Genomic DNA, 27,735 nt, shown 5'->3' on the forward strand with positions numbered 1-27,735 from the left:
TTAAATTGCTGCCTGAAAGTCTTTATTGAAAATCTGGGAGAAAATAAAATGTTAGTAGTGCATAACTTTAATTTTTATACTTTTTGTATCTTACAAACTTTCTATAGTAAGTACACATGACTTATATAAACAGAGAAAAGCAATCATTATCTTAAAAATAACTATCCAGTAACTGCTACAATCTCCTGAGTCCAGACAATCTAGAGCAGAAGGGTAGAGTGAGGAAAATACACACAGTATAAAAAACATGTAACAAAATCAAAACCTGAAACAAAGATCAACATCCAATAAATGCTTCCGAATAAACAGAGAGTAGATAAGAGCATGGGCTTTCATCTCAGACAAATCTGGATTTTAGTCCCAACACTGCCATTTACCAGTTAGCCAATACTGAGCTAGTTACTCTAAAGAGTTCGGTTTTCTCATTTGTACAAATAGGATTTTACTTTCCATCTCACTGAGTTGTGATGAGAATCATATGCAACAGCATATGAAGAGGCTAGCAAAAGGTAAGTACTTAACAAGCGTTCCAACATTCTCATGATGACATGAATAACCCTGTACATACAATATAGGAACTTGACAAATACACAGTACAGTTAATAGCTGAGGGCAGAGACATGGTTGGGAACAGAGAGTGCAACATGGGCAGAGTGAGGGGGGATTCCCACAATTTTCTAAGACAGAAAAGTGGGGGAATCAGTAGTTACTGGAAAGAACAGGCAATGCCTGACTGGATAGAAAAAGATTCTATGCCTTTGTCAAATTTCACAAACATGACATAAGCCTATACTGTGGGATGTTCACACTATGTCCCTTTAGTGCCAGTTAGGGTACTTCAGGCTGCAAGTAACCAAATACAACTAAAATTGTCCTAGACAATAAGGGCATAATTATCCCATATAAGCAGCTCAGGATTAAGGAAATTTCAACAATTTCACATTGGCAACAAAAACTATGTTTCTTCTACCTTTCCACCATTCCTGTGTTCTGAGTTCCAATATGGCTGCTAACATCCATATGTCTTCCCCGCACATCTCTTTAAAACCTACAAAAAGATTTCCCAAAAGCACCTTGGAAAATTTCCTGTCCCATCTCCATTGGCCAGAACCACCTCCCATGGGACTGCCTCTTGTGAAGCACACAAAGGGCAGATACCAAATGGTTCCATTAGGGAGACCCAGAAGATGGATGATCCAGGATAGAGACATGAAGGGCAGAAGAGGGCCCGGGGATGTATGTCCCTGAGCTGGACTACAGGGAAGGAGTTTTGGTCAGGGGAAGAAAAGCCTCATTTCCTGTCAGTCACTGGTGGAATGACTAAAGATGCTAATGGACTCAACCAAAAAAATGGCCGGAGGCGTGAGACAGAAGAACAAGCAAAGGTGTGCAGGTGCACTCCGTCCACAGCGCTGTAGAAGGAGACATTCCCAGTCCCACGATCCAGGTAAACTCCCACTCGGTGGAGAGCTGGCTCTTGCTGGGTGGGAGTTCCAGGGAAGCCTGTCAAGGGCCAATAGCCAGCAGCACTCCAATAAATCGCCCAGATGCCCACATCTGGGGACATTGTTGAACGATCAGTAATTCCCATGACATCCTCCCGACACACCCCAACGGCAACCTCCAGACTATCTCTTCTCTCAACTTCCCAGTAATGTTTCCCTGAGGTGAAAACGTTTTTTCCCAGAACACAGGGTAAGTGCTGAAATCTCTCTACATAAGCGGTCTTCTGAGGATTTCTCCATCCAGCGAAGTAGTTCCATGCTGTAGAAAACACTGGCCAAGAACTGGCTGATGCTGTATTTTTCACGTATCTCCCTTCCTGGGAGAAGACGAGTTTGGGATGAGCTGTGTCTTCAGCTAGGTTTACAGCCACTGTGGGGAAAATGAGAGCTGAGATAAGTAGCGCAGCAGCTTATCATCAACCCTTCCCCAGAAATGCCCATCTCTTCCAGCATCAGTTTCATCTTGCTCCTCCTAACAAGCACTCATGACTCTCACTGCTGCCCAACTGATCCTCAGCCAGGCCTAGCAGGCCACAGCATGGCCTTTAGCAACCTGAAGTCCTCATTTCCCTTCTGCTCTTAAAAGACTAAGCCCTAGGCCGGGCGCAGTGACTCATGTCTGTAATCCCAGCACTTTGGGAGGCTGAGGCGGGGAGATTCCTTGAGGTCACGAGTTTGAGATCAGTCTGGCCAACATGGCGAAACCGTCTCTATTGAAAATATCAAAAAACAACAACAACAACAACAACAAAAAACTGGCCCGGTGTGATGGTGGGCACCTGTAATCCCAGCTACTCGGGAAGCTGAGGCAGGAGACTCACTTGAACCCAGGAGGCGGAGGTTGCAGTGAGCTGAGATCATGCCACTGTACTCCAGCCTGGGTGACAGAGCAAGATTCTATCTAAAAAAAAAAAAAAAAAAAAAAAAGACTAACCTCTAGAAACTGGGGATCTAATTATTTCATGATCCAAGTTTTCACAATCAGCCTAAAATTTGGAGAGATATTAACAAATTCTCACATGTTGAATCAAAACTAGAACCAAAGCTGCTGACTAGCTGGTTCTTTGGCTAGATACACACAGGTGTCACATAGGACAGAAAAACGAGGTCTCTTCAGGGGTTCCAGTTGTTTATGGGACATCTCTACAAATCTCCCCAATCATTCAAAACTGAGCTAATTATCTTACTTACTCCCCCTTCTATAATCTCAGGACTAATCCACTTCACATGCAGACATCTTGCCTTCTATGTTCTCTAAGGTGTCAGAGTCACCTCCACCTGAACACCATGCTGTGAAATCTTTATTTGCGACTCTTTTTCCTCTAACCCTCAATAGCTAGTCAGTCACCAAGTCCTATCAATTCTACCTTTGAAATTTGTCACTCAGGTTCTTTTCCTCCCCTCCACTCCCATTGCCACTGCTTTTACTCCAATCTCCAGCATCACTCAATGTGTTAACAACGTCCTCCCTGGCCTCCCTGCCTCCAAATTCCCTTCCCTCCAACTCTCCATGTCTCTTGAGTTTGAGGACTTTTTTTAAAAATCAGGAATGAATGCTAGAGTTTGACAAATGCTTTTCCTGCTTCAACTGAGACAATCACATGGTTTTCCTTTTTTTTTTTTTTTTTTTTTTTTACTTTAATGATATAAATTACATCGATTTTCAAATATTAAACCAACTATGCTTTTCTGGGATAAATCTCATATATTGTGATTATTATACATTATCCTTTTTGTATGCCAAAGGATATATAAATTCGTTGTGATTAATACATATTATCCTTTTAATATATTGTTGGATTCAATTTGCTAAAGTTTTCTTAGAATTTAGGTATCTGTGTTCATGAGAGACATTGATCTATAATTCTTTTCCCTTGTAACGTCTTTGTCGGATTTTGGTATCACAGTAATACAGGCCTCACAGAAATAATTGGGAAATATTCCCTCTTCATCAATTTTCAGTAAGAGTTCTTGAAGAATTGGCATTTATTTCTTAAATATTTGGTGAAATGTTTCACCAAGAAAGCCAGCTGGGGCCAGGCGCAGTGGCTCACGCCTATAATCCCAACACTTTGGGAGGCCGAGGCAGCAGATTATGAGGTCAGGAGTTCAAGACCAGCCTGACCAACATGGTGAAGCTCCATCTCTACCAAAAAAAAAAAAAATACAAAAATTAGCCAGGCATGCTGGCATGCACCTGTAGTCCCAGCTACTCAGAAGGCTGAGGCAGGCGAATCACTTGAACCTGGGAGGTGGAGGTTGCAGTAAGCTGAGATTGCACCACTGCACCCCAGACTGGGTGACAGAGCAAGACTGTCAAAAACAAAGAAAAAAGAAAGAAAGAAGGCGAGAGAGAGAAAGAAAAGAAAAAACAAACGCCATTTGGAAGGTTTCTAATAGCAATTTCTTTCATAGAAATAAGATAATTCCAGTTATCTCTATCTTCATGAGTCAGCTTTTGTAATTTGTGTCTTTTAAGGACTTCGTCCATTTCATCTGTGTTGTCAAGTTTATTGGCAAAAGTTGCTCCTAATATTCTATTATCTTTTTAATATCTGTAGAATCTGTAATGATGTCACATTTCTCGTTTCTGACATGAGTGTGTTTTCTTTTTTTCTGATCATTTTGATTAAAGGTATATCAATTTTACTGAAATTCTCAAAGGACCAGCTTTTGGTTTCATTGGTTTCTGTTGGCTTTCTGTATTTTACTACAATGACTTCTGCTCTGATTTTTTATTATTTCCATTCTTCTGTTTACTTTGGGCTTTACTTGTTCCTCTTTCTCTAGTGTCTTAAGGTGGAACCTGAGGTCACTGATTTGAGAAGTTTCTTCTTTCCAATATAGCACTATACACTTTTTTTTAAGTACTGCTTTAGCTGCATCCCACAAATTCTGGTATGTGGTCTTTTCCTTTTCATTCCATTCAAACTACTCCCTAATTTGTCTTTTGATTTCTTCTTTAATTCAAGGGTTACTAAAAAGTCTATTATTTAGATTCTTGACATTTGGGGGGATTCCAAGGATATTTTGATACTGATTTCTATCAATTCCATTGTGATCAGAGAACATACTCCGTATGAATTGAATCCTTTGAATTTGACACTTGCTTTACAGCCAGCTTAGTCTATCTTGGAAAATGTTTCACGTACACTGAAAAAAATATGTAGTACATATCTGTTGGGTAGACTGTTCTATAAATAATGGGATCAAGTTGATTGATAATGGTATTCAAGTCTACTATATCCCTGCTGATTTACTGCCTACTCTAAAAATTACTAAAAGAAGTTACTGAAAACTCCAAAAGTAATTGTGAATTTGTCTATTCCTCCTTGCAACTTTATTAGTTTTTGCTTAATATAGTTGAAGCACTGTTAAGTGCATAAATGTTTAGAATTTACCTCCTCTTGACAAACTGACCCCTTTATCATTAGGATATAACATTCTTTATCTCTGGTAATATCCTTTGCTCAGAAATTTTTGACACTAATATACCCACTCCAGATCTACTAACATATCTTTTTCCATTCTTTTGCTTTAAACATATATGGTTCTTCATATTTAGTGTGTTTCTTTTCCAATATACAGTTGGGTCTTGCTTTTTTTTTTAGCCAATCCAACCAACTTCTGCCTTTTGATTAGAGCATTCGGACCATTTATAGTTAATGTGATTATTAGTATAAGACTTGTGTCTATTATTTTGCTGTTTTCTATTTGCCCTATATGCTCTTTTCTTCTTTTTCTGCGTTATTTTTTATTAATCACTTTTTATAATTCCACTTTTTTTCCTTTATTGATTAGCTACAATTCTCTTATTTTAGTGGTTTAAGGTTTATAGTGTCATATGGCAGATGCACCTGACAGCAATAACTCAAGCATACCCTGAGAATGACCCTATGGTCTAAGTAGAATGTGTGTTCAGACTTCCAAGCTAAGGAAAGTGGGAGTGGCCAACCCAGAGATCTGCTCCTTATCTAGGAAGGACATCTGAACATCTGAACCTCTGGCCCATTCTTGGAATGCAGGCTGTACAGAGGATCAAGGCCCTTTGTTCCGGGTTAAATGGAGGTTGTTAGGAGGAGGCTGCTAAGTGAAAATGCTATATAATCTGCATGCTTTTTACAAACAGTAGTAATTGGTTTTCGTGTCCAGCCCACTGCTCCTGGACCACCCAGCATGTAAGTCCTCAATAAACCCTGTGTCTCATTCACTGGCTCCAGGTTTCTTCCACCTCTCAGACACAGTGCCATCCCTACTGAAATCAATAGGGGTCTAGCACAATTAGCCCAGCAGGAGGTCGGAGAAAATTCCACTTGAGTGCCAAGACAATGGGATCAGGGGAGGGGAAATCCACAAGGGAAATCCTGGGCTGGCTGTCTACGTGTATGGGGGGCCTGATAGCCACTATCCTTGATGGGTGGGGCCCACCAGGTAAGTATGGGGATATCCCCGAAATGCCAAAAGATCTGGAAGAACTGCTGCAGGGGGTAGATCCAACTAAGGGAAAGTCAAATGCCCAAGCTGTGGCAGCTGCAGTTGGCTGGCCACTCCTGACTGCTTAGAGCAGCCCCCAAGGCTGACCTTGCGGCACAGGCAAGGGTTCATCAGTTACAAGATGAGCTGCAACTAGAGAGATACTAGCTCAGGCTGAAGTGTTGGAGAACTTATTGTCCCACCTGTGGGAACAGGATGACAAAATGGAGACACTGGTTTGTTGAGTAGCCTGTTTGAAGGGTCACTGACTACCACATGGACTTAGAACTATCATGACTAAATTGTCCTGAGGCCCTAAGTCCTGGGACCCCATGAAGAGATCTAGTGGCGAGGAGGATGAGGACTGGGATGAGTCCATAGAGGTTCCCATCCTCTCAGCATGTCTGATGGTCACCACCAATATAAAAGGAGACCAACCACACCCACAGCAGGTAGCCCTAGAAGACTTGCCTGCACCTGAAAGAAGGCAGAACACCACGATGCAGGATTATACCGCTCTGAAATTGGTGAAGCTGGGAAATAAGTTCAGACAGAGTGGGAGAGAGTTAATCCACTCTCCCTGGGATTTTACACTCTCCCAGTTAGTAGAAATGGATTTTGAATGTTCCCGACGCAGATAATGGTAAATGTTTGAGGTGATGAATATGCTAATTACCCTGATTCAATCATTATGCATTGTATACAAGTATTGAAACATCACACTGTACCTCATAAATATGTACAATTATTATATGGCAACTAAAAAAAAGAAGAAAAGATTTCTCAGGTCTGTTCTTGCACTCCATGGGGAAAGGGCCGAGAATAGAATATACAGGTCACACCTATTTTACATCCTACTCCCCAACCCCCTGTACTTCTAAAATAACGAATCCCAGTCTTCCTTGTGCAAGGGGACAATCATCCTCTTATAGAACATTATAATATCCCCCACTGTCTTACTCTGGCCACTTGCAAAGCATCAGAGAGGGCCCAATTCACTTGGTATTATAAACCAGGCGCCAGGCCATTGCCGGGGTGGTGCTCTCAGAATGACACAACTTCCTGTGTCTTACTAAATGGCTTCCCCTTTCTTGTACCCACTAAACATCTCACCTGTTGCCCATAGATAGGGTGCAGCAAACCGCTTCACCAGCTGGGTGCACACGGTGACCTCTTTCCAGAACACAACAGACTATTGGGTCTGCAGAGAGCTGCCCCTCTCCTCCACAATGGACCTGCCATGGCACATCCACGCTGCTAACTTGAGCACCTGGAGTCATGTCTATAGTCGGCATGATGAGCCTCACCCACTTCCCTTCAGCACCACCACCACATTATGCAGTGAGTTTCCCACCATCAATGAGACAAGATGACATATTTTCCACCTAGTATGGGAGAAGGTTAATGCTACCCCAGCTGTAGGGTATGCTGAACACGATGGACAAGGGTGAGTGACAAGAGTGCAGACACAGGTAGTACGTCACGCACCCTTACGTACTGAAAGGCATGATAATAACATGTCACAAGCTAAACCCATAATATGGATGGCTACCCCCACAGCAATGCAACCAGTCCCTTCAAATAGCCAATAACATGTGGCTTGGGTGGCACAGTGACTGTCTCCATGTGGGGGCCCATGATCTCCCCTTGGGGATGGCTACAGGTAGATGGCAACCACAGCTGGCCTTACTTATCCTATAATTAGGCTGGTAGGTGCACCTGGGGTCGTCCTCACCTGCTGGACACACTGTGTCCCATTGAGACACCATTCCTACGAACTGGGAGAGTGTAAAAGCCAGGCGCTTCCAGAAGTGTGCATTCTGGTGGTTCTACCCCTTGGTCATTTTTGCCCCCAAGTGGCAACAATAGGCACAGAGCTGCAAGTTGGAGACCTCACTAAACATATGGCTGCAGCCTTCAAGGATACCTGCGCCATGCCATTACTCTTCTCACTGGGCAACTGTGTAAAATCGCATGGTCCTGGATACCTTAACTGCTGCCCCGGGTGGAAGTTGCACATTAATTAAAATCAAATATTGTGTATATATCCCTACTACTCTCACATTATAACCGGGGCTATGTGAACCCTAGAAACCCATATTTCAGCTATAGAATCTCTATCTTATCAACTTCCAAGTGCTTGGAAAAGCTTTCTGTAGAGGATGATTGGACTATGCTTGTCATTGTCTTTTGTTGCTGTAGTTTCTAATGCTGCTGCAGCATCTGGCAGCAATGCTCCTGCACATACCTTGCCCCGGGGGAAGCTGCAGAGAATGACGTGATAAGAATGTGGGGGCCATTCGAGGGTATGCTGGACTGCAGTGTATGGCAGACACACCTGACAGCAGTAACTCCAGCACCCCCTGAGAATAATCCCATGGTCTAAGAAGACTGTGTGTTCAGAGTTCTGAGGTAAGGAATCCAGGAGTGGCCAATCCAGAAATGCACTCCTTATGTACAAAGGCCATGTGAACTCCTGGTCCATTCCTTGGAAGCAGAGGCTATACAGGGAATCGAGGCCCTTTCTTTTTGGTAAAATGGAGGGTCCCAGGTGGAGACTGCTAAATGAAAACGCTATGTATCACCTGCATGCTTTTTACAAATAGTAGTGGTTTGTTTTCCTGTCCAGCCAGCCATTCCTGGACTGCCCTGCATGTAGGTCTTCAATAAACCCCATGTCTCATTCACTATTCCAGATCTCCTTCGGCCTTTCAGACATGGTGCCATCCTTAATGAAGTCAGTAGGGGAATGGCACCAGTATATACCTTTTTATTAGTCTCCCTTCAAGTGATATTACACCACTTCACATATAAGAACTGTATCATAGTACACTTTCATCTCTCCTCTCCCAATCTTCACACCACTGTCATGCATTTTACTTTTAAATATGTTATAAACTCCAAAATACATCATTTTTTGTCTATTGAAATACTCAATTATTATTAATCAGGGTTCTCCAAAGGAACAAAACCAAAAGGATATATATGTCTGTGTGTGTCTGTGTGTGGTGGGTGGGTGTGTGTGTGCACACGTGCATGTGTGCACCTATGAGTTTTCTGGGTTTTGAGATGGGGTCTCGCTGTCGCCCAGGAGTGCAGTGGTGCAATCACAGCTTACTGCGGCCTCAACCTCCTGGGCTTAAGCCATCCTCCTGCTGTGGCCTCCCAAGTAACTGGGACTACAGGCACTCAGCTAATTATTTTATTTTTTGTAGAGACACGGTCTATGTTGCCCAGGCTGGCCTCGAACTCCTGGCCTCAAGCAATCCTCCTAACTCAGCCTCCCAAAGCACTGGGATTACAGATATGAGCCACCACACCCAGCCAGTGCATGAGATTTAATATAAGGAACCGGCTTATGCGATCATTGCTACTGACAAGTCCAAATCTGCTGTGTGAGTTGGCAGGCTCAAGACCCAGATAGAGCCAGTGTTCCAGTTTGAAGGCCATTAGGCAGGAAGAGCCAATGCTGCAGGTGAAGTCCAAGGCAGTATGCTGTAGAACTCCATCTTGCTCAGGGAAAGGTCAGTCTTTTTTTCTATTCAAGCCTTCAACTGATTAGATGAGGCTCACCCACATTATGAAGGGCCATCTACACAGGCCTACTGACTTAAATGCTAATCTTATCCAAAATAACTCTCACAAAAACACCCAAAATAATTTTTGACCAATATCTGGGCACTCTGTGGCCCAGTCAAGTTGACATATAAACTTACCATCGCAATTCCTTTTTAAAGGAATAAATAATGACAATAATATATATTTATTCATGTCATTACCATTTCTGGTGCTCTTTTATTCCTTTGTGTAGAGAGATTTCCATCTGGCATTTTCCTTCTGTCTGAAGGACTTCCTTTAACATTTCTTGAAGTGTCAGTCTGCTGTAAACTCTTTCTTTTAAGCTTTAGTTTATCTCAAAACTTATTTATTGCACCTTTGTTTCTGAAGGATATTTTTTGCCAGTTCTAGAACTCTAGGTTAACAGTTTTTTCTTTCAGGACTTTAAAGAGTTTGCTCACTTGCATTGTTTCCAATGAGAAGTGTAATGTCAACTTTGCCTTTGTTCCACTGCAAGTAACTGTCCTTTCTCCTGGTCGCATTTAAGATTTTCTTTTTACCACTGGTTTCAAGCAAGTTATGATGAGCCTTGGCGTATTTTTCTTCATATTTCTCATACTTAGGGTTTGTTGAGCATCTTGGATCTGTGGACTTAGTTTTTATTATATTCAGAAAATCTTTGGTCATTATTTTTTAAAGTATTTTTCCTATTCCATCCCCATCCCCACTCCTCTCTTTCAGGGACTCCAATCACCATAGATAATAAGGCTGCATAAAGTTGTCCCACAGGTCACTGATGCTCTTTGTGTTTTTGTAAATTCTTTTATTCCGTGTATGTTTCATTTTTTGTAGTTTCCATTGCTGTCTTCAAGTTCACCAATTTTTTCTTTTGTAATATTTAATCAACTATTAATCCCATCCAGTGCATTTTTCACCTTAATCACCACATTTTTCATCTTTAAAACTTTGATCTGGTCTCTATATACCTCTTTACAGAATACACTCATAATAAATGTTTTAATGTCCTTCCATTCTTATTCTAACATCTGTGTCAATTCTAGGTCAGTTTCAGTTGATTATTTTCCTCTATTATGGGTTACTGCTTTCCTGTCTTTTTGCATGCATGATAATATTTGACTGTTGGCCAGGCTGGTCTCCAACTCCTGACCTCAAATGATCCACCTGCTTTGACCTCCCAAAGTGCTGGGATTACAGGCATGCACCACCATGCCCGGCCTACAACATGGTTCTTAATCAAACATGTGCACATGAGAATCGCCAGCACAGCTTCAAGAGCATGTACATGCACATCTTGGTGTGTCCCTGGAGATCCAATGGGTTTATTTTCAGTCTGTCTTACACTCTTCTCAACCTCAACCTTTCCTCAAAATACACCTTGCTCTTTAGCCTCATTGGATACCCACCCCTCCATTTTCTCCACACCTTAGCTCATGCTGCTGCCTCTGCTTGAAACAGTCATCCCCATTTTCCACCTGCCAAACTCCTACTAATCCCTCAAATCTCAAAACTGTCACCTCTGCTGTGAAAACTTTCCCATCTCACCCCCAACAGAGCCCTTCCTCTGGACTTCTGTAACATTTTACTCCTCCTGCCAGCAAACACTGGCTCCTACTATATCACAGTGAGTGCCGTGTGTGTGTGTCTCCAATGTGCTCATGAACTCATGAAGAAGTGAACAGGTCTCTTTCTTTTTGTATCACTAGCACCTCATAACGGTGTGTTAAATAAATGTTTCTTGAATGAAGTGTATACCCACTTATTAACCACCTTTCCTGACACTCTGTTCGCTGCATGTTGTTTCCTCTTTCCTCTTCAGACTTCTCTCTTTATTCTCTTACTTGAAAGATTTCTAAGGAGCCCCAAGTCCTCCTAGAAATTCTGCTCACCTTGGAACTGCTTTAGCATTTCCTTCATCAATGGTATCTGGCACACTGTCTTCACCTTTACAGCTTCAAGAGAATAATTCATATCCTGGATCTCACTCCTAAGAAGGTAGAGAAGACTGCTCTTAGGGGACAACTAGGGTAGCCAGGACCCCCACTCCCAGTCAAACGTTCTTAGCCCAAAGTTCAGATGGCTTTTGTTCCCATTCCTCCTTGCAGAAGCAATCGGGAGAATTTTTCCTCAGATCCCCTCTTAGGGTGTGCCCAGACTGACCTATGGAGCCTAGGCCTTGTTTCTCTTCTGCTCAGCCTGTATCTTTACCATGCCACCCAGGTCCCCATAAGAGAACAGGAGCACATACCTGGTCAACACTTCTTTTGGATTCTGTGAAAAGAAGGAAGACATAAGCAAGTTACGAACCTTCTCCTGGAGACCTAGGACACAACCGTGTGAGCAGGTATTTTCTGACAGTTGCTTTTGCTCATGTCACATATGATCTCCTGCTGCCAAAGCCAACGGATTGACAGAATCTGGTCCTTTCTTTCACGTGGCCCCTCTGCACTATTCGACAATGCTGCCCGTGCCCCTACTCTTTCTCCTTTGGCACCATAACATGAACTGGCTCCTGGCTTCCCGCCGGCCTCCCCAACTAGTCTCAATCACAGAGCCTGCTCCTTTGCCTGCCTTTTGGTAGGTCCTCAGCAGCTCTAGCTTTGAGCTTCCACTCTTCTCCTTCCCGTTGTTTTACAAGATGGCTTTTAAATTATAATCGCAAGGGATATTTTATCATGTCCAAATCCAAAGAATATTTTCTACAGGTGAATTTTACTAAACTTTATGGAACTGAAAATACCCTAAGTTGTAGCAGAAAAGAGAAAAATAGAAATTTTCCCAACTGATTTTTCAGAGACTATTATAACCTTGTTCCTTAAGCCATGAAATGAAATACTAGAAAAAAATATATATAGACCCATTTTACTTAAAGACATAGATGCAAAAATTCTAAGTAACATATCAGGTAACCAATGGCAACATGTACTTAAAAAATAGAGCTCCTCCAAAAACTTGTAACTCAGCCTAATCAAGAGAAAAACAGACAAATTCCAATAGGGAGGCATCCTACAAAATACCTGACCAGCACTCCTCAAAACTGTCAAGATCATCAAAAACCAGAAAAGTCTCAGCAAATGTCACAACCAAGAGGCACCTAAGGAGAGACAATGGCAACCAAATGTCATCTGGTATCCTAGGCACGGTTCTGGAAAATGAACACTAGGTAAAAACTGAGGAAATGGAAATAACCTATGAACTCTAGTTAGTAAACTGTATCACTGGTTCATTAATTGTAACAAATGAACCGTATTAACGCTAGATGTTGACGATAGGGGAAACTGGGGGAAGGGGTATGTGGGAACTCTGTCCCATCTTCTTAACTTTTTTGTAAACCTAAATTGTTCATTTAAAAAAAAGAAAATGGTTAATTACCACAGGAAAAGTGCTCAATCTCACTAGTTATCAGGAAAATAGCTTTATCTAGATGGGTGCAGTGGCTCATGCCTATAATCCCAGCACTTTGGGAGGCTGAGGTGGGGGTATCACTTGAGGTCAGGAGTTCAAGACCAGTCTGGCCAACAAGATGAAACCCCATCTCTACTAAAAATACAAAAATTAGATAGGCGTGATGGCGGGTGTCTGTAATCCCAGCTACTCGGGAGGCTGAAGCACAAGAAATGCTTGAACCTGGGGGGTGGAAGTTGCAGTAAGCCAAGATGGTACCACTGCACTCCAGTCTGGGTTACAGAGCAAGCAAGACCCTGTCTAAAAAAGAAAAAAAAAAAGAAAAAAGAAAGAAAATAGCTTTATATATATACATATATATATATATATACACACACACACACACACACACACACATATATCCATATACCTTTAGGAAGAGGAAAGGGGTGCCGACTGAGGGCAGAAGATGCCATTTTGCACCTTTCAGGGTGGCTAAAATTAAAGAACTGACAAATCTAAGTATTGGTGAGGATACAGAGCAACTGGAACTCTAACTTTACACACTGGTAACAATAGTGTAAACCGGAACAATCACTTTCTACCAGTTTGAAAATGGTTTGGAATCATCTACTAAAGCTGAACACACATATATGTCCTATGACCAGGAATTGTTCTTACAGGTATACAACTAATAGAAATGTATACAAATGTGCACCCAAAAAGATATGTTCTCACATATTCCTGTGTTTTAATAACAACAGAAACATAAATCATCCAAATTTTCCTCAAAAGAAAAATGAATAATATGCTTTGGTATATTAATAAAATGGAATACGACAGTACTACACAGCAGGCACTACTGACATTTTGGGATGGATAAGTCTTTGCTGGGAGTTGAAGGCAGGCATGTCCTGTGCATTACAGAATGTTTGGCAGCATCCTACACACAAGAGATGCTGGTAGTAACCACCCTTGAGTAGTGACAACCAAAAATGTCTCTATATAATATCAGATTTTGCCCTCGGAGGGAGCAAAATCACCCTGATTCAAAACACTGGTGTATAGCAATGAAAACAAATACCTACTGCATGGATTCATCTCACAAACGTAATGTGAGCAAAAGAAGCCAGTACAAAATAGAGCATCCTGAAACATACTCACTCAAAAATAAGCACAAGTGCCAGCCGTGGTGGCTCACACATGCAATCCCAGCACTTTGCGAAGCCAAGGCAGGCAGATCCCTCGAGGTCAGGAGTTCGAGACCAGTCTGGCCAACATGGCAAAACCCCGTCTCTACCAAAAATACAAAAATTAGCCAGGTGTGGTGGCACAAGCCTGCAAATCCCAGCAGAATCACTTGAACCCGGGAGGCAGAGGTTGCAGTGAGCCGAGATCGCTCCACTGCACTCCAGCCTTGGCAACACAGCAACACTCCATCTCAAAAAAAAAAAAAAAAAAAAAAAAAAAAAAAAGGTAAAAAAAAAAACAAGAGTCTGAGAAGTCCAGAGGGAGGCTACCCTTTGAGGAGAAGGGAAGAAGTACCGACTGGTGACATGAGGAAGCTTCTAGAACGCTATGTATGTTCTATTTTTTTCACTTGGATAGTAGTTACATGAGTGGTCACTTTGTGATAATCTGTCAAGCTTATGATTTATACATTTTTCTCCACGGGTGTCATACTTTTTTTTTTTTTTTTTTTTAAATAGAGGCAAGGTCTTGCTAAGCTGCCCAGGCTAGTGCAAACTCCTGAGCTCAAGATATCCTCCCACCTCAGCTTCCCAAAATGCTGGGATTACAGGTGTGAGCCACTGCACCTGGCCTTAAAATGTGTTTTAATGTTTATTATGACAATAAATATGACAACTTGTCAAAATCTGTGGAATACAGAGCAATACTTAAAGGTAAGAGCGTAACTTAAATTTACCAGCAAACAAAAGGGTAAATATAAATGAGCCAAGCATTCCAACTCAAGAAGTTGAGAAAACAGCTAGAGAAGAAACCCAAGGACCAATTTAAAAAAAACAGCTGGGGGCAGTGGATCACACCTGTAATCCTCCAACACTTTGGGAGATCAAGGCGGAAAAATTACTTGAGCCCAGCAGCTCGAGGGTGCAGTGAGCTATGAGCACACCACTGCACTCCAGTCTGAGCAACAAAGCAAGACCCTGTCTCAAAACCTAAATAAAATAAATAAAAATAAACAATAAAGAGCAGATATTAATGGTTTCACTGCAGCATTATTTGTAGTGGTGATGGTGTTGGAGGCAACCCGGGTAGTCATCACTGGAGAAAGAAACAGGTAAAATGTGGAAGATGTATATTAGAAGTGGGTCATGGGGTAAAAGTGAAGGAAATCAATTTTTAAAATGGATGGATGGATAGATAGATAAGTACAGTAAGTTCTCTCAGGCTCTGAGATTCTATGTTCCAGTTTCATCTGTTTGTTTTGTTTTGTTTTTTTGGTATGGAGTCTCGCTCTGTGGCCCAAGCTGGAGTGCAGAGGCACGATATCAGCTCACTGCAATCTCTGTCTCCCAGGTTCAAGCGATTCTCCTACCTCAGCCTCCCAAGTAGCTAAGATTACAGGCATGTGCCACCGCCCCCAGCTAATTTTCAGTAGAGAGGGTTTCGCCATGTTGGCCAGTCTGGTCTCAAACTCCTGACCTCAGGTGATCCGCCCACTTCAACCTCCCAAAGTGTTGGGATTACGGGCGTGAGCCACTGCACCCAGCCCCAGTTTCATCTTTTTTAATCGTTTCCCTAACTCTGCATTTCTGTTTGCTGATACAACTTTTTGTAAGCATTCTGCTGGTTCACACGTATCTTAGAGGTTTCAGATTCTAATTAGACGTTAAGCCTGTATTTTAAATGTGTTATTTCAGAGATTCTTTTATGACACACATTCGGATATGTACTAGGAACTTCATTGCTTAAGCATGTTGTAAAACTTTTACATAATTCTTGGAAGTCATTACACTTAATATTAAATGTTAGGTTATATCTATCATATAAAACCTAGCTAGCAATTTCTTATTGATAATAACTAGAGGGTGGGTCTAGGTTTCTGAATTCCTTAAGAGTAGAAGAGAATGTTGTCTCTTCCTTATGAAAAAAAAAATAGTAATGGTAGACAGAAAATGTTCTTGAGAACACCTTTTAGAGATCCTTTCATCTTCACTCACATGAAATGGAGGAGAGAGAGGTTCTGAGGCATCCAAGACTCAGCATGAATTATTTCAGCAAAAAGAAAAAACAAAGTCACAAATGTAGGACCCTAGCCAAAAACTAAAAGAAGCTATAAGGACTCTTCAGAACTACAGAGGATATAAAGGTAAAGATCAACTCAAAGGAGGGGCTTTTGATAACAAACTGGCCTAAAGACCCAGACTTAAGTGCTGAGTTAGAATTACAATCTTTTAAAGGTTGCTAGACATTGGAAATTATTTAAATGAAAGTACCACTCAAAATATAGGGATAAGAAAAAAGTTTTATCAAGCTGTAATTGTAATGATTAAAAACAAGCGAGAAACATAAGCGTCTCTTCACTGTTGATACGATTATGTACTTGGGAGTTTTATGCTTGCTTTGTTTTATCGTTTAAATAAAGAATTATAAATGTACACATAAGATGAATGAAAAAGTCTTACATGTGCTAAGTCTCAGATCCTAGATGAACTGTGAGACCATGTGAATCAACTTATCTCATATGACCTGAGCTCAGCCTACCTAAGTTTCACATTAATTTCCTTTGAATGGTGAATCTTTGGCATTTTGGTTGTGTGACAGCACAGAACTAGCAAGAGATAAGACATGTCTATGAAACCCACTCACCAGGAAGGATATTCAGCTCTAAAGACAAGAGGGAGTTCAGTTAGTGAAGACGAGATTATCCCCGCCTGTAACTGTCTCACCTGAAGCAGCTCCAGGGTGGGGGCCTGGCTCTTCTCCCCCACCTCTAAGATGAGCTTCTTCAATGAAGCGATCATTTGATTGAGTTTTAACGTGTTCTCATTCAGCTTCTTCTTTGACTCTTCTTCTTCTTTGTTCAGTCTCTGAAGAAACAGGTCCTCTTCTTCAACCAGGAAGTTGTGCAGCTTTGAAAACTCTGTGCTGATTCTCATTCGCTGACTCTTTATCTTATCCTAAGGCCACATGAGATTTGTTCACTCTTTTTTCCTGCCTGACCCCAGCTACTAAATTCCTTACACAATTCCCCAGTAATCCACAGTCAATCCTAAGCAACCCCTCTTGAAAAGCTCCTGTCCACTCCCCTAAAATTTCCATTACTCCTTTATTTATACTTACTTGATAGCTCTATACTAGTCATTATAGTATTCATTCATTCTTCCTAACATTTCAGTCTCTACTACTGACAAGTTTTAAACTAAAACAAACTTGCACATCTACTACTTAGTTTAGCCCTCAGAACACTCATTGAGTTTTGTTAAATCTTTAGGAGTATGAGTGTGTGTGTGTGTGCACATGCGTACCTCCCAACTACAATTAGCCTCCCCGAAAGCAAAGTCCATTCATCTGCTTCCTTCCACAATGCCATGGGCCCAAACCAACTCCAACCTAGGGAGTATATTTAGGAAAAAGTAGGAAGGAGAGGGGTGCTACCTTAAAGTAGAGAGATGGGGATGAAGTGTGTGGAACTCATATCACCAAAAGCCACTAGCAGCAGGGACAGCTACTTCCTCTCCTATCCCTGAATCTATAAGGGGCCTGACAACTGAACTGACACCCAGAAAGTTCTTCTTTCAGTCACTATATGGAGGAAACAGAGCTTCTGAGGCATCCAAGACCCTATGTGAACTGCATAACCCCATGACCAAAAGGACCTCAGGAGCGAGAAATGTCCCAGACCAAAAGGACCTCAGGAGCAAGAAATATCCAACCACTTCTGCTATTACCTTCCACTGTGTAGCGTTCTTCACTTCTACATCCTGTAAATGCATGACTTTCTTCATTTTGGACACGAGATTACGCTGAGACTTAAGAAGTTTCTCCTGCCGGCAGAAACACACACGGGTAAGAAAACATCTCTTCAACCATCATCTTCTTCTTTTTTCTTTTTTTTTTTTTTTTTGGAGACAAAGTCTCACTTTGTCACCCAGGTGGGACTGCAGTGGCCTGATCATGGCTTACTGCAGCCTCAGCCTCCTGAGCTCAAGTGATCCACCCACCTCAGCCTCCCAAATAGCTGGGACTACAGGCATGCTCCATCAGGTCCAACTAATTTTTTTATGTTTCGTAGAGACAAAGTCTCCCTATGTTGCCCAGGTTGGTCTCGAACTCCTGGGCTCAACAGATCCTCTCACCTCAGCCTCCCAAAGTGCTGGGATTACAGGCATGAGCCACCATGCCTGGCAACTTCATTTTTTAAGAGCTAAAAGTCACCTAATCAAAACAGAGAATGAGATTGAAAAAATACTGAAGATGGTCACACAGGCCTATGGTAAGAATTATTCTGGTCTGAAATCATCACAACACTATATTGAGTTTTCCTGGTAAGTTGGCAAAACTAAAAGCTGTTAGATTAGCAAATGTCTACTACTGGCAGGGAGAAGGCGTCTGGCACCACAGGAGGTCAAAAAGGTGCCATTTTTTGATAGACAACTGGCAGTATTTAACAAAATTTTAAATGTGTATAATGCTACTTCTAATAATCTATGCAACACAACACTAGCAAAAATAACCAATATGTAAAGAAATGGTCACTATAGCATTATTCATTGTCCACTAATTAGGAATTATTAAATAAATTATGCTATATTGATACTTTGCATCAATTTCAGGTAGCTGTCTATATATTGACATGAAATACACAATAAGTTGAAAGCAAGCCGTAAGACAATATGTATCGTATAATTCTGTTTTGAAAAGAATAAATGTGTGTATGCGCATATGTGTTTATTTATGTGTGTGGATTTGTATGTGAAGGCAAGGGAAATCTGGAAGGATTTATACCCAAGTATTAACATTGGTGATTTCCGAGGAAAAAGAATCGCTTACAAATTTGGAGGTGGGGTACTAGAAATTTCATACATTTTTGCTTTAATTTCTACAAGTGGCATATGCCATTTTTGTAATTCAAAAACCCAAGTAAGTTATTAAAAACTAAAGCAAGTCAATCAACATTGACAAATTGGGCTGAGGGGCAGCACCCAATAATAGCAGAATGCCAGCTGCGAGTGCAGAGATGGAAGCAGAAAGGTTAGAGAAACACACAAGAGAAAAACCCACAGGAACTGATGACCAAATGGCTGCAGGAGGAAAAGGTCCAGATTTAGCCCCTCGGTTCTGGTTTAAGTAACTGGATGGACTGTAAGTTATTTATCAAATTAGAAAATATAGGAAGATGAGCAGTGTGTAAATGGGAGGAAGGAAAATAAATTTCACCTAAATAAATCGAGTCTGAGATGCCTATGGGACATCCAAGTGGATATGTTAGCAATTAGAGTTGGGAAGGAGATGTATGCTGCAGAAGCAGATTTCGGGATTAAAGCCCAGGTGGCAGCTAGAGCCTCGAGTGAGCGTAAAATCAGCCAGTAAGATTCTATAGAGTAAGAGGATCAAGGCAACAACTGCATTTAAGCCGTATGCAGAGAATAAAATCCTGCAAAGAAGCTAAGGTGAGCAGTTGGTGAAAAACCAAGAGAGAATGGTTTCTCCTATGCCGAAGGAAGAGATCATTTAAACTACAAAACTAGGGAATAGTGTCAAATGCTGGAGGGTGGCCTGGGACAACTTTCTGTAAGTCTGAATATATGTTAAAATAAAATTTAAAAAATGTAAATAAAACTAAAAGAAAAAACAAGAAATGACGAGAACTAAAAAATAATCTGTACAACTTTTTAAATTGTTCCCTAGAAAACTAACTCTTACTCATAGGTATAACTTTTCATCCAATCATTTACAAGGGACAATGATTAAAATCAAGTTAAATAACTGACAAGGCTGATAACATCAAAGTTGGCAAGGATATGGAGCAACTGGAACTCTTACACAACATCAGTAGGCAAATGAAATGCTACCACCATTTTGGAAAAAGGTTTGGTGTAAAACTAAACGTACATTAATCCTAGGATACAGCAATTCTACTCCTAGACCCAGGAAAAAGGAAAACATGTACCCATAAATAGACCTGTACAAGAATATTCACTGCAAATATTCATTGCAGCTTTATTCACAATAGCTAGAAGCTGGAAACAGCCCAGGTATTCACTGATAGGAAGGTGGATAAATAATAGCAAAAACCGCAATTGCATTTGCACCAACCTATACAAAATGGATGAATCTCAAAATCAATATGCTGAGCAAAAGGATCCTACACAAGAATAGAGACAATGGAATTCCATTTATATGAAGTTCCGGAACAGGCAAAACCTAATTTGTGTTTGAAAAAAAAATCAGAATGGTGGTTGCCCTGGTAGGGGAAGGGGGAAGAGAATAACTGGGAAAGGGCATGAAGGAATTCTCTGGATGGTAATATCCTTTATCTTGAGAAGGGCATTTGTCAAAACTCAGCAAATGTACAACTAAGATTTGTGTTTTTCATTGTATTAAATTTTACCTCAAAAAATACCATAGACCAGGCGCAGTGACTCACCCCAGCATTTTGGGAGGCCAAGGCAGGTGGATCGCTTGAGGCCAAGAGTTCGAGATCAGCCTGGCCAACATGGTAAAATCCTGTCTTTACTAAAATACAAAAGAAATAGCCAGGTGTGGTGGCACAAGCCTGTAATCCAGCTACTTGGGAGGCTGAGGCATGAGAATCGCTTGAACCCAGAGGCAAAGGCTGCAGTGAGCCGAGATCATACCACTGCACTCCAGCCTACATAACAGAATGAGACTCCACATATTAAAAAAAAAAAAAGAAAAACATAAACAAATGTTAAATCTGATTAATGATATACCTGCTAAAGTATTTTGTTTGCAATTGAATTTTAAAGGCATCAAAACAAGATAAGAATTGATGTATTCAGAGATACAGAAAAATGGACAGCGGTGTGATAAAACAGTCAAATGTTAATGGTAGAATATAGATGTGGGTACACTGGTGTTATTACAAAATTCTTCCAACTTTGATGTATGCTTGAAATTTTCATGGTAAAATGAAATAGGAAAACATAAAATTAAATTATAAAAGGGATTTATACAGTTCTGCTAAATGGCACAATACCATCTGTGCTATTTTGTTTCTACCATGATGTTTCTTAACATTATATAAACCATTTACTATCTCTAGTGGTTAGCTTTAATAGGCACATAACCCTGCTACTCTCTCATATAATTTCACTTCTTTATTCAATTAAAACTGCCACTTTGTGGTCACTGTCAAATTTGATGTATATGAGGTTTGTAATGATATATATATTAGCTCCTTCAAATAGGACCAAGCTTTTTTGAAAGTTTTCACTTTTGCTTGATAATGAAAAAATAATAATCTACTAAATAGAGATTTTCTATGTCTTAAAAAGACTTAACAAGTCATTATGCATGAATTCTCTCATATGAGAGAGTTAACTTGACAACCTCGGGGGAAATTACAAAACACCTTCCCTGCAACAACAGAAACTGCCAGGAGGTGGCAGGAGTGCAACACCAAGCATTTCAATCTGGGTTAGAAATACCAGAAATTTAAAAAATCACTTTCTCAGCCAGGCGCGGTGACTCACGCCTGGAATCCCAGCACTTTGGGAGGCCAAGGTGGGTAGATCACGAGGTCAGGAGTTCCAGAGCAGCCTGACCAACATGGTGAAACCCCATCTCTATTAAAAATACAAAAAAAAATTAGCCGGGCATGGTGGCACACGCCTGTAATCCCAGCTACTCAGGAAGCTGAGGCAGGAAAATCACTTGAATCCAGGAGGTGGAGGTTGCAATGAGCCGTGCCACTGCACTCCAGCCTGGGCAACAGAGTGAGACTCTATCTCAGAAAAATAAATAAATAAATAAAAATAATATTTTTTTAAAAACCATTTTCTCTTCATTTAGCACCAGAAAATTGTACCTATATGAAAACACAAGTATAATAAAAGAGCATACTTTTATAGAATGAAGACATTTACTGACTTGTGATCATGTAGCTCAGACAACATTAAACTTCCAAAGATCTTAGTTTCACTCTAGACCTTCAAACCAGCTGTACGTCTGTGAGCAAGTCAGCCTCACTTATTTCCTGGATCAAAGCTTCCTTACCTATGAAATGAAGACAATTGGACTAAATGTCTCTTAAATACCATCCCAGCTCCTGAGTTCTATGAATTTCAGTCACTGTAACTTTTGCAATCGATCCAAGCTGGTAGGTCTACCTCGGAAATACACCTCAACTCTACCTGCGTGCCAACCCCACTGCCACCACTAGTTTAGTCACCGTCGTCTTTTGTCTGAATTACAATAACCTCCCGACTGCTCTCCCTACTTACAGTCATGTCCTTCTCTCATACAATATCCACAAGGCAGCTGCAGTGACACCATTATAGCTCACTGCAGCCTCAAACTCCTGAGTGCAAGCGATCCTCTAGCCTCAGCCTCCCGAGTAGCTGGGACTAACAGATGTGCATCACCACATCCAGCTAATTTTTGTATTTTTTGTAGAGATGGGATCTCACAGTTGCCTAGGCTGGTCTTGAACTCCTGGACTCAAATGATCCTCCTGCCTCTGCCTCCCAAAGTGCTGGGATCACAGGCATGAGCCACCACACCTGGTCTTAGAATAACTTTTCTAAAAAATAATCAGATATTGTCACTCTCCTGCTCAAGATTCTTCACTGGCTTTCCTCTTCACCAAGAAAATTTGAACACTTCATTGTGGCCCAACATAAGCTGACCACTGCCTACATCTCGTGTCACATCTCATGCCACCTTTCCCCTTGCTCCTGGTCCTCCAGGCGCAAAGACCTTCTCCCTGTCCCATAAACATATCCAGCTCTCCCCAGCCTCAGGGCCTCTTCCCACGGTTCCTCAGACGGCAGACTCCGCATCCAGCAAGTTTCAGCTGCAATGTCACCTCCTAAGAGAAGACTGCTCACCTGATTGAAACCCTCTGGCATAGCACTTTCTTTCTGTTTTTGTTTGTTTTTTTTTTTTTTTTTTTTGAGATGGAGTCTTGCTTTGTTACCCAGGCTGAAGTGCAGTGACATGATCTCAGCTCACTGCAACATCTGCCTCCCGGATTCAAGCAATTCTCCTGCCTCAGCCTCCCGACTAGCTGGGATTACAAGCAACCACCGCCGCACCTAGCTGATTTTTGTATTTTTAGTAAAGACAGGGCTTCATCATGTTGGCCAGGCTGGTCTCAAACTCCTGACCTCAAGTGATCCTTGTGCCTCAGCCTCCCAAAGTGCTGGGATTACAGGCGTGAGCCACCGCGCCTGGCCTGGGATGGCACTTTCTTTTTCTTTCCCAGCAGGCCATCACCATCTGTGATTATTTCATTTATTTGTCTGTCTGTCGTCTACCTCCCACCCTCAGCCCAACTGGACTGTGAGCTCCATGGAAAGCCTTTACCTGTCTTGCTCACCACTGGATTCCCAGCGCTGCCTCTGGTGCAGTGCCACAGCATCTGACACAAAACCAGTGCTCAAGAAACATCTTAAATTAATTAACAGAATGGAAGGATTAGCTCCTAGAGTCAGGCATGAAGGAAAAAAGAGCTGCGCTTAGAGGCCTTTTCCATGCAAACCATTTGCATCCAGAGATTTATGAAGCTATTTCTCTTTCTCTTTTTCTCCCCTCACCAAAACGGGTATAGGATGGGGATATTTTCCATGGATTTAGGGAACTTCCAGCTGTCCAACTTTTAAAACATAGTCCATCCATCTGAGTATATGCTGAGAATGGGATGCTTGGAAATAGGGCAGCTTTATCCAGGGGCGGTGTATGTTTTTCTAACTAACTTGGGGTGGGGATGGAATGAAAGGTGGTTGAATAGGGCAGTGACTAAGCAGAGGACGATAGAGAGATGGGCGGGTATTAGGGAATTCTGCCCAGTGACCTGGCTCCTGAACACCTACCCAGTCAATCTTGTGACATTCAGCTCATCCCAGTGTAACCCTTACCCATCCACTCCTGTCCTGTTGGGCCTTGTATTTAATCCTGAAATCCCATCTCTTCTAAGAAGACTTCTCAGATTAGTTGTGGCAGAGTGAAAAGTGTAAAGGATTAGGGGGTTAGAGGACCTCAGTTCAAGCGTAGCCATTTCCTAGCTCTGTGACCTTGGGGGCATGTAACCTCACATCTCTGTGGCATAGTTGCCTCATCTTCAAAAAGGGGATAACAGAATCCACCTAACAGGATGTCTATGAGGATTAAAGAATTACAATATGAAAAATGCTTAGAACTGTGGGTGGTACATAAGAAGTAATGAACACTGATAGCTATTATTGCTGAAGATGGAAGATTTAAGGGCTGTGTTCCCCTTTCATACCCATACACTTATATTTCCCTCAGCCACCACCCACAAGTATATTTTCCCTTCCATTTATCTGATGGGTCCTCTCTATGTCTTTTGCTGGCTACTAACCATTGGTGTTTCCCAAGCTTCTCTTTGTGCCTTTTTTTTTTACCCTCTATGTGGTCCCGCTAGGAGAATCTCATCTTCTTACTTCTTCCATGACTTCAAGAATAGGCTGAGGATTCTAAAATATTATCTCTAGCCTCCAAGGCACCCCACCTCCTGTCCCTCTTCCTTGGACTTCCTGTCACAGTTATTTTACACTCAGTACATTCCACAACGAGCATGGGATCTTCTGTCCTAAGACTATGCTTCCTCCTGTGTACCTGAACTCGGTTAACCTGACAGTCATCTACCTGCCATCTGAAGCAGAAACCTGGACTACCATCCAAGACTCCTCTCTCTCTCACACCCACCAAGTCTAACTGATCACCAAGTCATTCAACTCCAGCTCATAATCACTCCATCCCTCCCTCTCCACCATCCCTGCCCCAAACTAATTCAGGTCCTTATTACCTCCTGCTTAAAATGGTACAACAGCAGCCTAATTAGTCTTCGTGGATGTCAAAGTTATCTGACTAAAACAAAAAAACTGATCATATCATTCCCTGCCTTAAAACCCTTTAATAACTTCCCATTGCCTGAAAGAGAAAGTTCAATTTTTTACTATAGCAAACAAGATCCTTCGTGATAAGGCCCTACCTTTTTCTTCAAGCTGGTGGCCCACCATCCTCCCTCCCATGCTCCATGCTCCAGAAGTACTGAGCAACCTCGTCCTCTCACACATCACATGCTATTCCACTCCACCACATTTGGAATATGGTGTTTCTTTGGCCTGAAATACCCTCTCTCCTACCTCTACTCATCCTTCAAGAGCTAACACATTCAACTCCTCAATGGAGCCTTTCCTCACTCCTCAGTGATCACTCTGACCTCAGACCTTCTGTATACTTGGTAAATACTTCAGCAACTCTCACACACACTGAAATTAATGTTCTACACGCTTAAGTTCTTTATAAGGCCCATGTCTTTCTCATCCATTTATGTCCAGATGCTAAAACAATGTTTGGCAAATAGTAAGCATCAATAAAGGTCACTGAGTAAAGGAATGAAGGTACACTTTCTAGTCCAGCTTTGCATGTTTCCTGTTCATAATCAGCTGGTACAACTGTACAGTATTTTACAGTTTCCAAACATTTTCACTATGTCATTAAATTCATGTGTCTGGCCAGGCAAGGTGGCTCACGCCTATAATCCCAGCACTTCGGGAGGCCAAGGTGGGTGGATCACCTGAGGTCAGGAGTTTGAGACCAGCCTGACCAACATAGTGAAACCCTATCTTTACTAAAAATACAAAATTAGCCGGGCATGGTGGCGGGTGCCTGTAATCTCAGCTACTCGGGAGGCTGAGGCAGGAGAATCACTTGAACCTGGGAGGCAGAGGTTGCAGTGAGTTGAGATCACACCACTGCACTCCAGCCTGGGTAACAAGAGCGAAACTCCGTCTCAAAAACAATAATAATAAAATAAATAAATAAATTCGTGTGTTCATGTACTTACTGCATATCAATTCTGCTGGAGACCACTGGAGTTACACCATCAGTAATGGGAGGGGGTGGGGCTACTCTGGAAAGGATGATCAGGGAAGGTCTTCGAGCTAAAAGCTAAAAGGATCTAAAGGATAGATGTGGGTAGAGAAAGAGAACAGACTTGAAACAAAAGCAAGAAAGCCAGTATGGCTGAAGCAGAGTAAGGTAAAGTGACTTATTTAACTGAAGATTCTTAACCCATGAGATAGATAGGACAGATAATCCCCAAATTCAAATGTTACATGATTTTCCCAACTGATGAACGAAGCTATTAACAAGCCAGGCTCATCATTACAAGCCAGGCTTTTCCCAAATCATCAGTTGTCTATCACATTCACAGATACAGACAGGCACTGTCCAATGCAGTATCCATTTAGCCATACAAGCACTTGAAATGTAGATATTCCAAACTGCTATGTGTTGAAAACGTAAAATACACACCAATTTCAGGCCTATTATGAAAAAGGAGTATAAAATATCTCATTGAGGCCGGGCACAGTGGCTTACACCTGTAATCTCAGCACTATGGGAGGCCAAGCCGGGCGGATCACTTGAGGTCAGGAGTTCGAGATCAGCCTGGCCAACATGGTGAAACCCCTCTCTACTAAAAAAACAAAAATTAACCGGGTGTGGTGGTGTGTGCCTCTAATCCCAGCTACTCGGGAGGCTGAGACAGGAGAATTGCTTGAAACCCGGAGGCGGATGCAGCAGTGAGCCAAGATCGCACCACTGTGCTCCAGCCTGGGCAACAAAGTTGAGACTCCGTCTCAAAAAAAAAAAAAAAAAAAAAAACTCATTGATAATTTTCATCCCAACTTTGAATATTTGGGGTAATCAGATTAAATAAAATATATTATTAAAATTAATGTCACCTCGTTTCCTTATCTTACTAGAAAGATTTTAAATTACATATGTGGTTTCTATTGGACAGCAGCGGCATACACCCTCTCAGTATGTTTTTCTTTATTAGGAGCTCCCCAAGGGCCAGTTTCTTGAAAATTCTGCACAATGATTGCTGAGGGGCTCGCACCTCCCCTCCTCTCATTCCAGTTTTAACCCCAGCTCTGAAATTTGTGTGTTGCTTAACTTCTCTGAGTTTCAGGGGCTTTTCATGCCATCCAATAGGAATGACGGCCACTTCGTGGCTCTTTCAGGAGAATTAAGTAAACTTTATTGGGCAATACTGGCAGCCCCGTCATCGTCACCGCGACAGCCAGCTCACCCGGTAGCTCTCGAAGGCCTCGTCGATGGGCGCCATGGCGTGGGTCTGGTGCTCCTGGGACTCCCTGCATACCAGGCACACGGGTCGCTGGTCGTCCTCGCAGAAGAGCCGCAGCGGCTCCCAGTGGCGGCTGCAAAGGCCCGGGGGCACGGGGCCCAGGCGCCGGCGCCGCGTCTTCTCCGTCAGCCTGGCCAGGGCCCAGTTGGGTCGCAGCGCAGCGGGCGCCGATGGGTGCCGGCATTCGGGGCAGGGGAACGGGCCTCCGCCCGGCGCCCAACTGCGGTGCAGGCAGCCGCGGCAAAAGTTGTGGCCGCACTCGATGGACACCGGGTCCTGGAAATACTCCAGGCAGATGGGGCAGGTCAACTCCTCCTGGAGGTCCTCAGCTTCCATGCTGCTTCCCTGCCGCGGAGCCGCAGTCCGACGTGAGGCGAGGGAGAGGCCAGCAAGCTGCGAACGGCCGCGGAGAGACCAGACGACTTCCGAAAAACCGCCACCGCCTCACGTAAGAGGGTACTGCGC

At 42.2% G+C, this 27,735-nt stretch overlaps 1 protein-coding gene across 2 annotated transcripts; it reads right to left on the reverse strand.

Annotated features, from left to right (window-relative positions):
- Nucleotides 1-27,735, reverse strand: TRIM4 (tripartite motif containing 4). 2 transcript variants are annotated; one of them, XR_012432231.1, is made up of 7 exons: nucleotides 27,214-27,735; nucleotides 17,855-17,950; nucleotides 16,853-17,083; nucleotides 11,803-11,825; nucleotides 11,444-11,541; nucleotides 9,758-10,187; nucleotides 1-1,875 (listed from the first exon to the last, which is right to left on the reverse strand). XR_012432231.1 is itself a non-coding variant. In XM_015447128.4 (6 exons), exons 1-6 carry the CDS (start codon nucleotides 27,604-27,606, stop codon nucleotides 1,292-1,294), a joined length of 1,425 nt encoding a protein of 474 aa, XP_015302614.1. In that variant the 5' UTR covers nucleotides 27,607-27,735; the 3' UTR covers nucleotides 1-1,291. The 2 variants fall into 2 exon arrangements, 1 of the variants encoding a protein (XP_015302614.1); XM_015447128.4 differs by lacking the exon at nucleotides 9,758-10,187.

The sequence above is a fragment of the Macaca fascicularis genome, chromosome 3 (assembly GCF_037993035.2).
Source record: "Macaca fascicularis isolate 582-1 chromosome 3, T2T-MFA8v1.1".
Classification (NCBI taxonomy): Eukaryota; Metazoa; Chordata; class Mammalia; order Primates; family Cercopithecidae; genus Macaca; species Macaca fascicularis.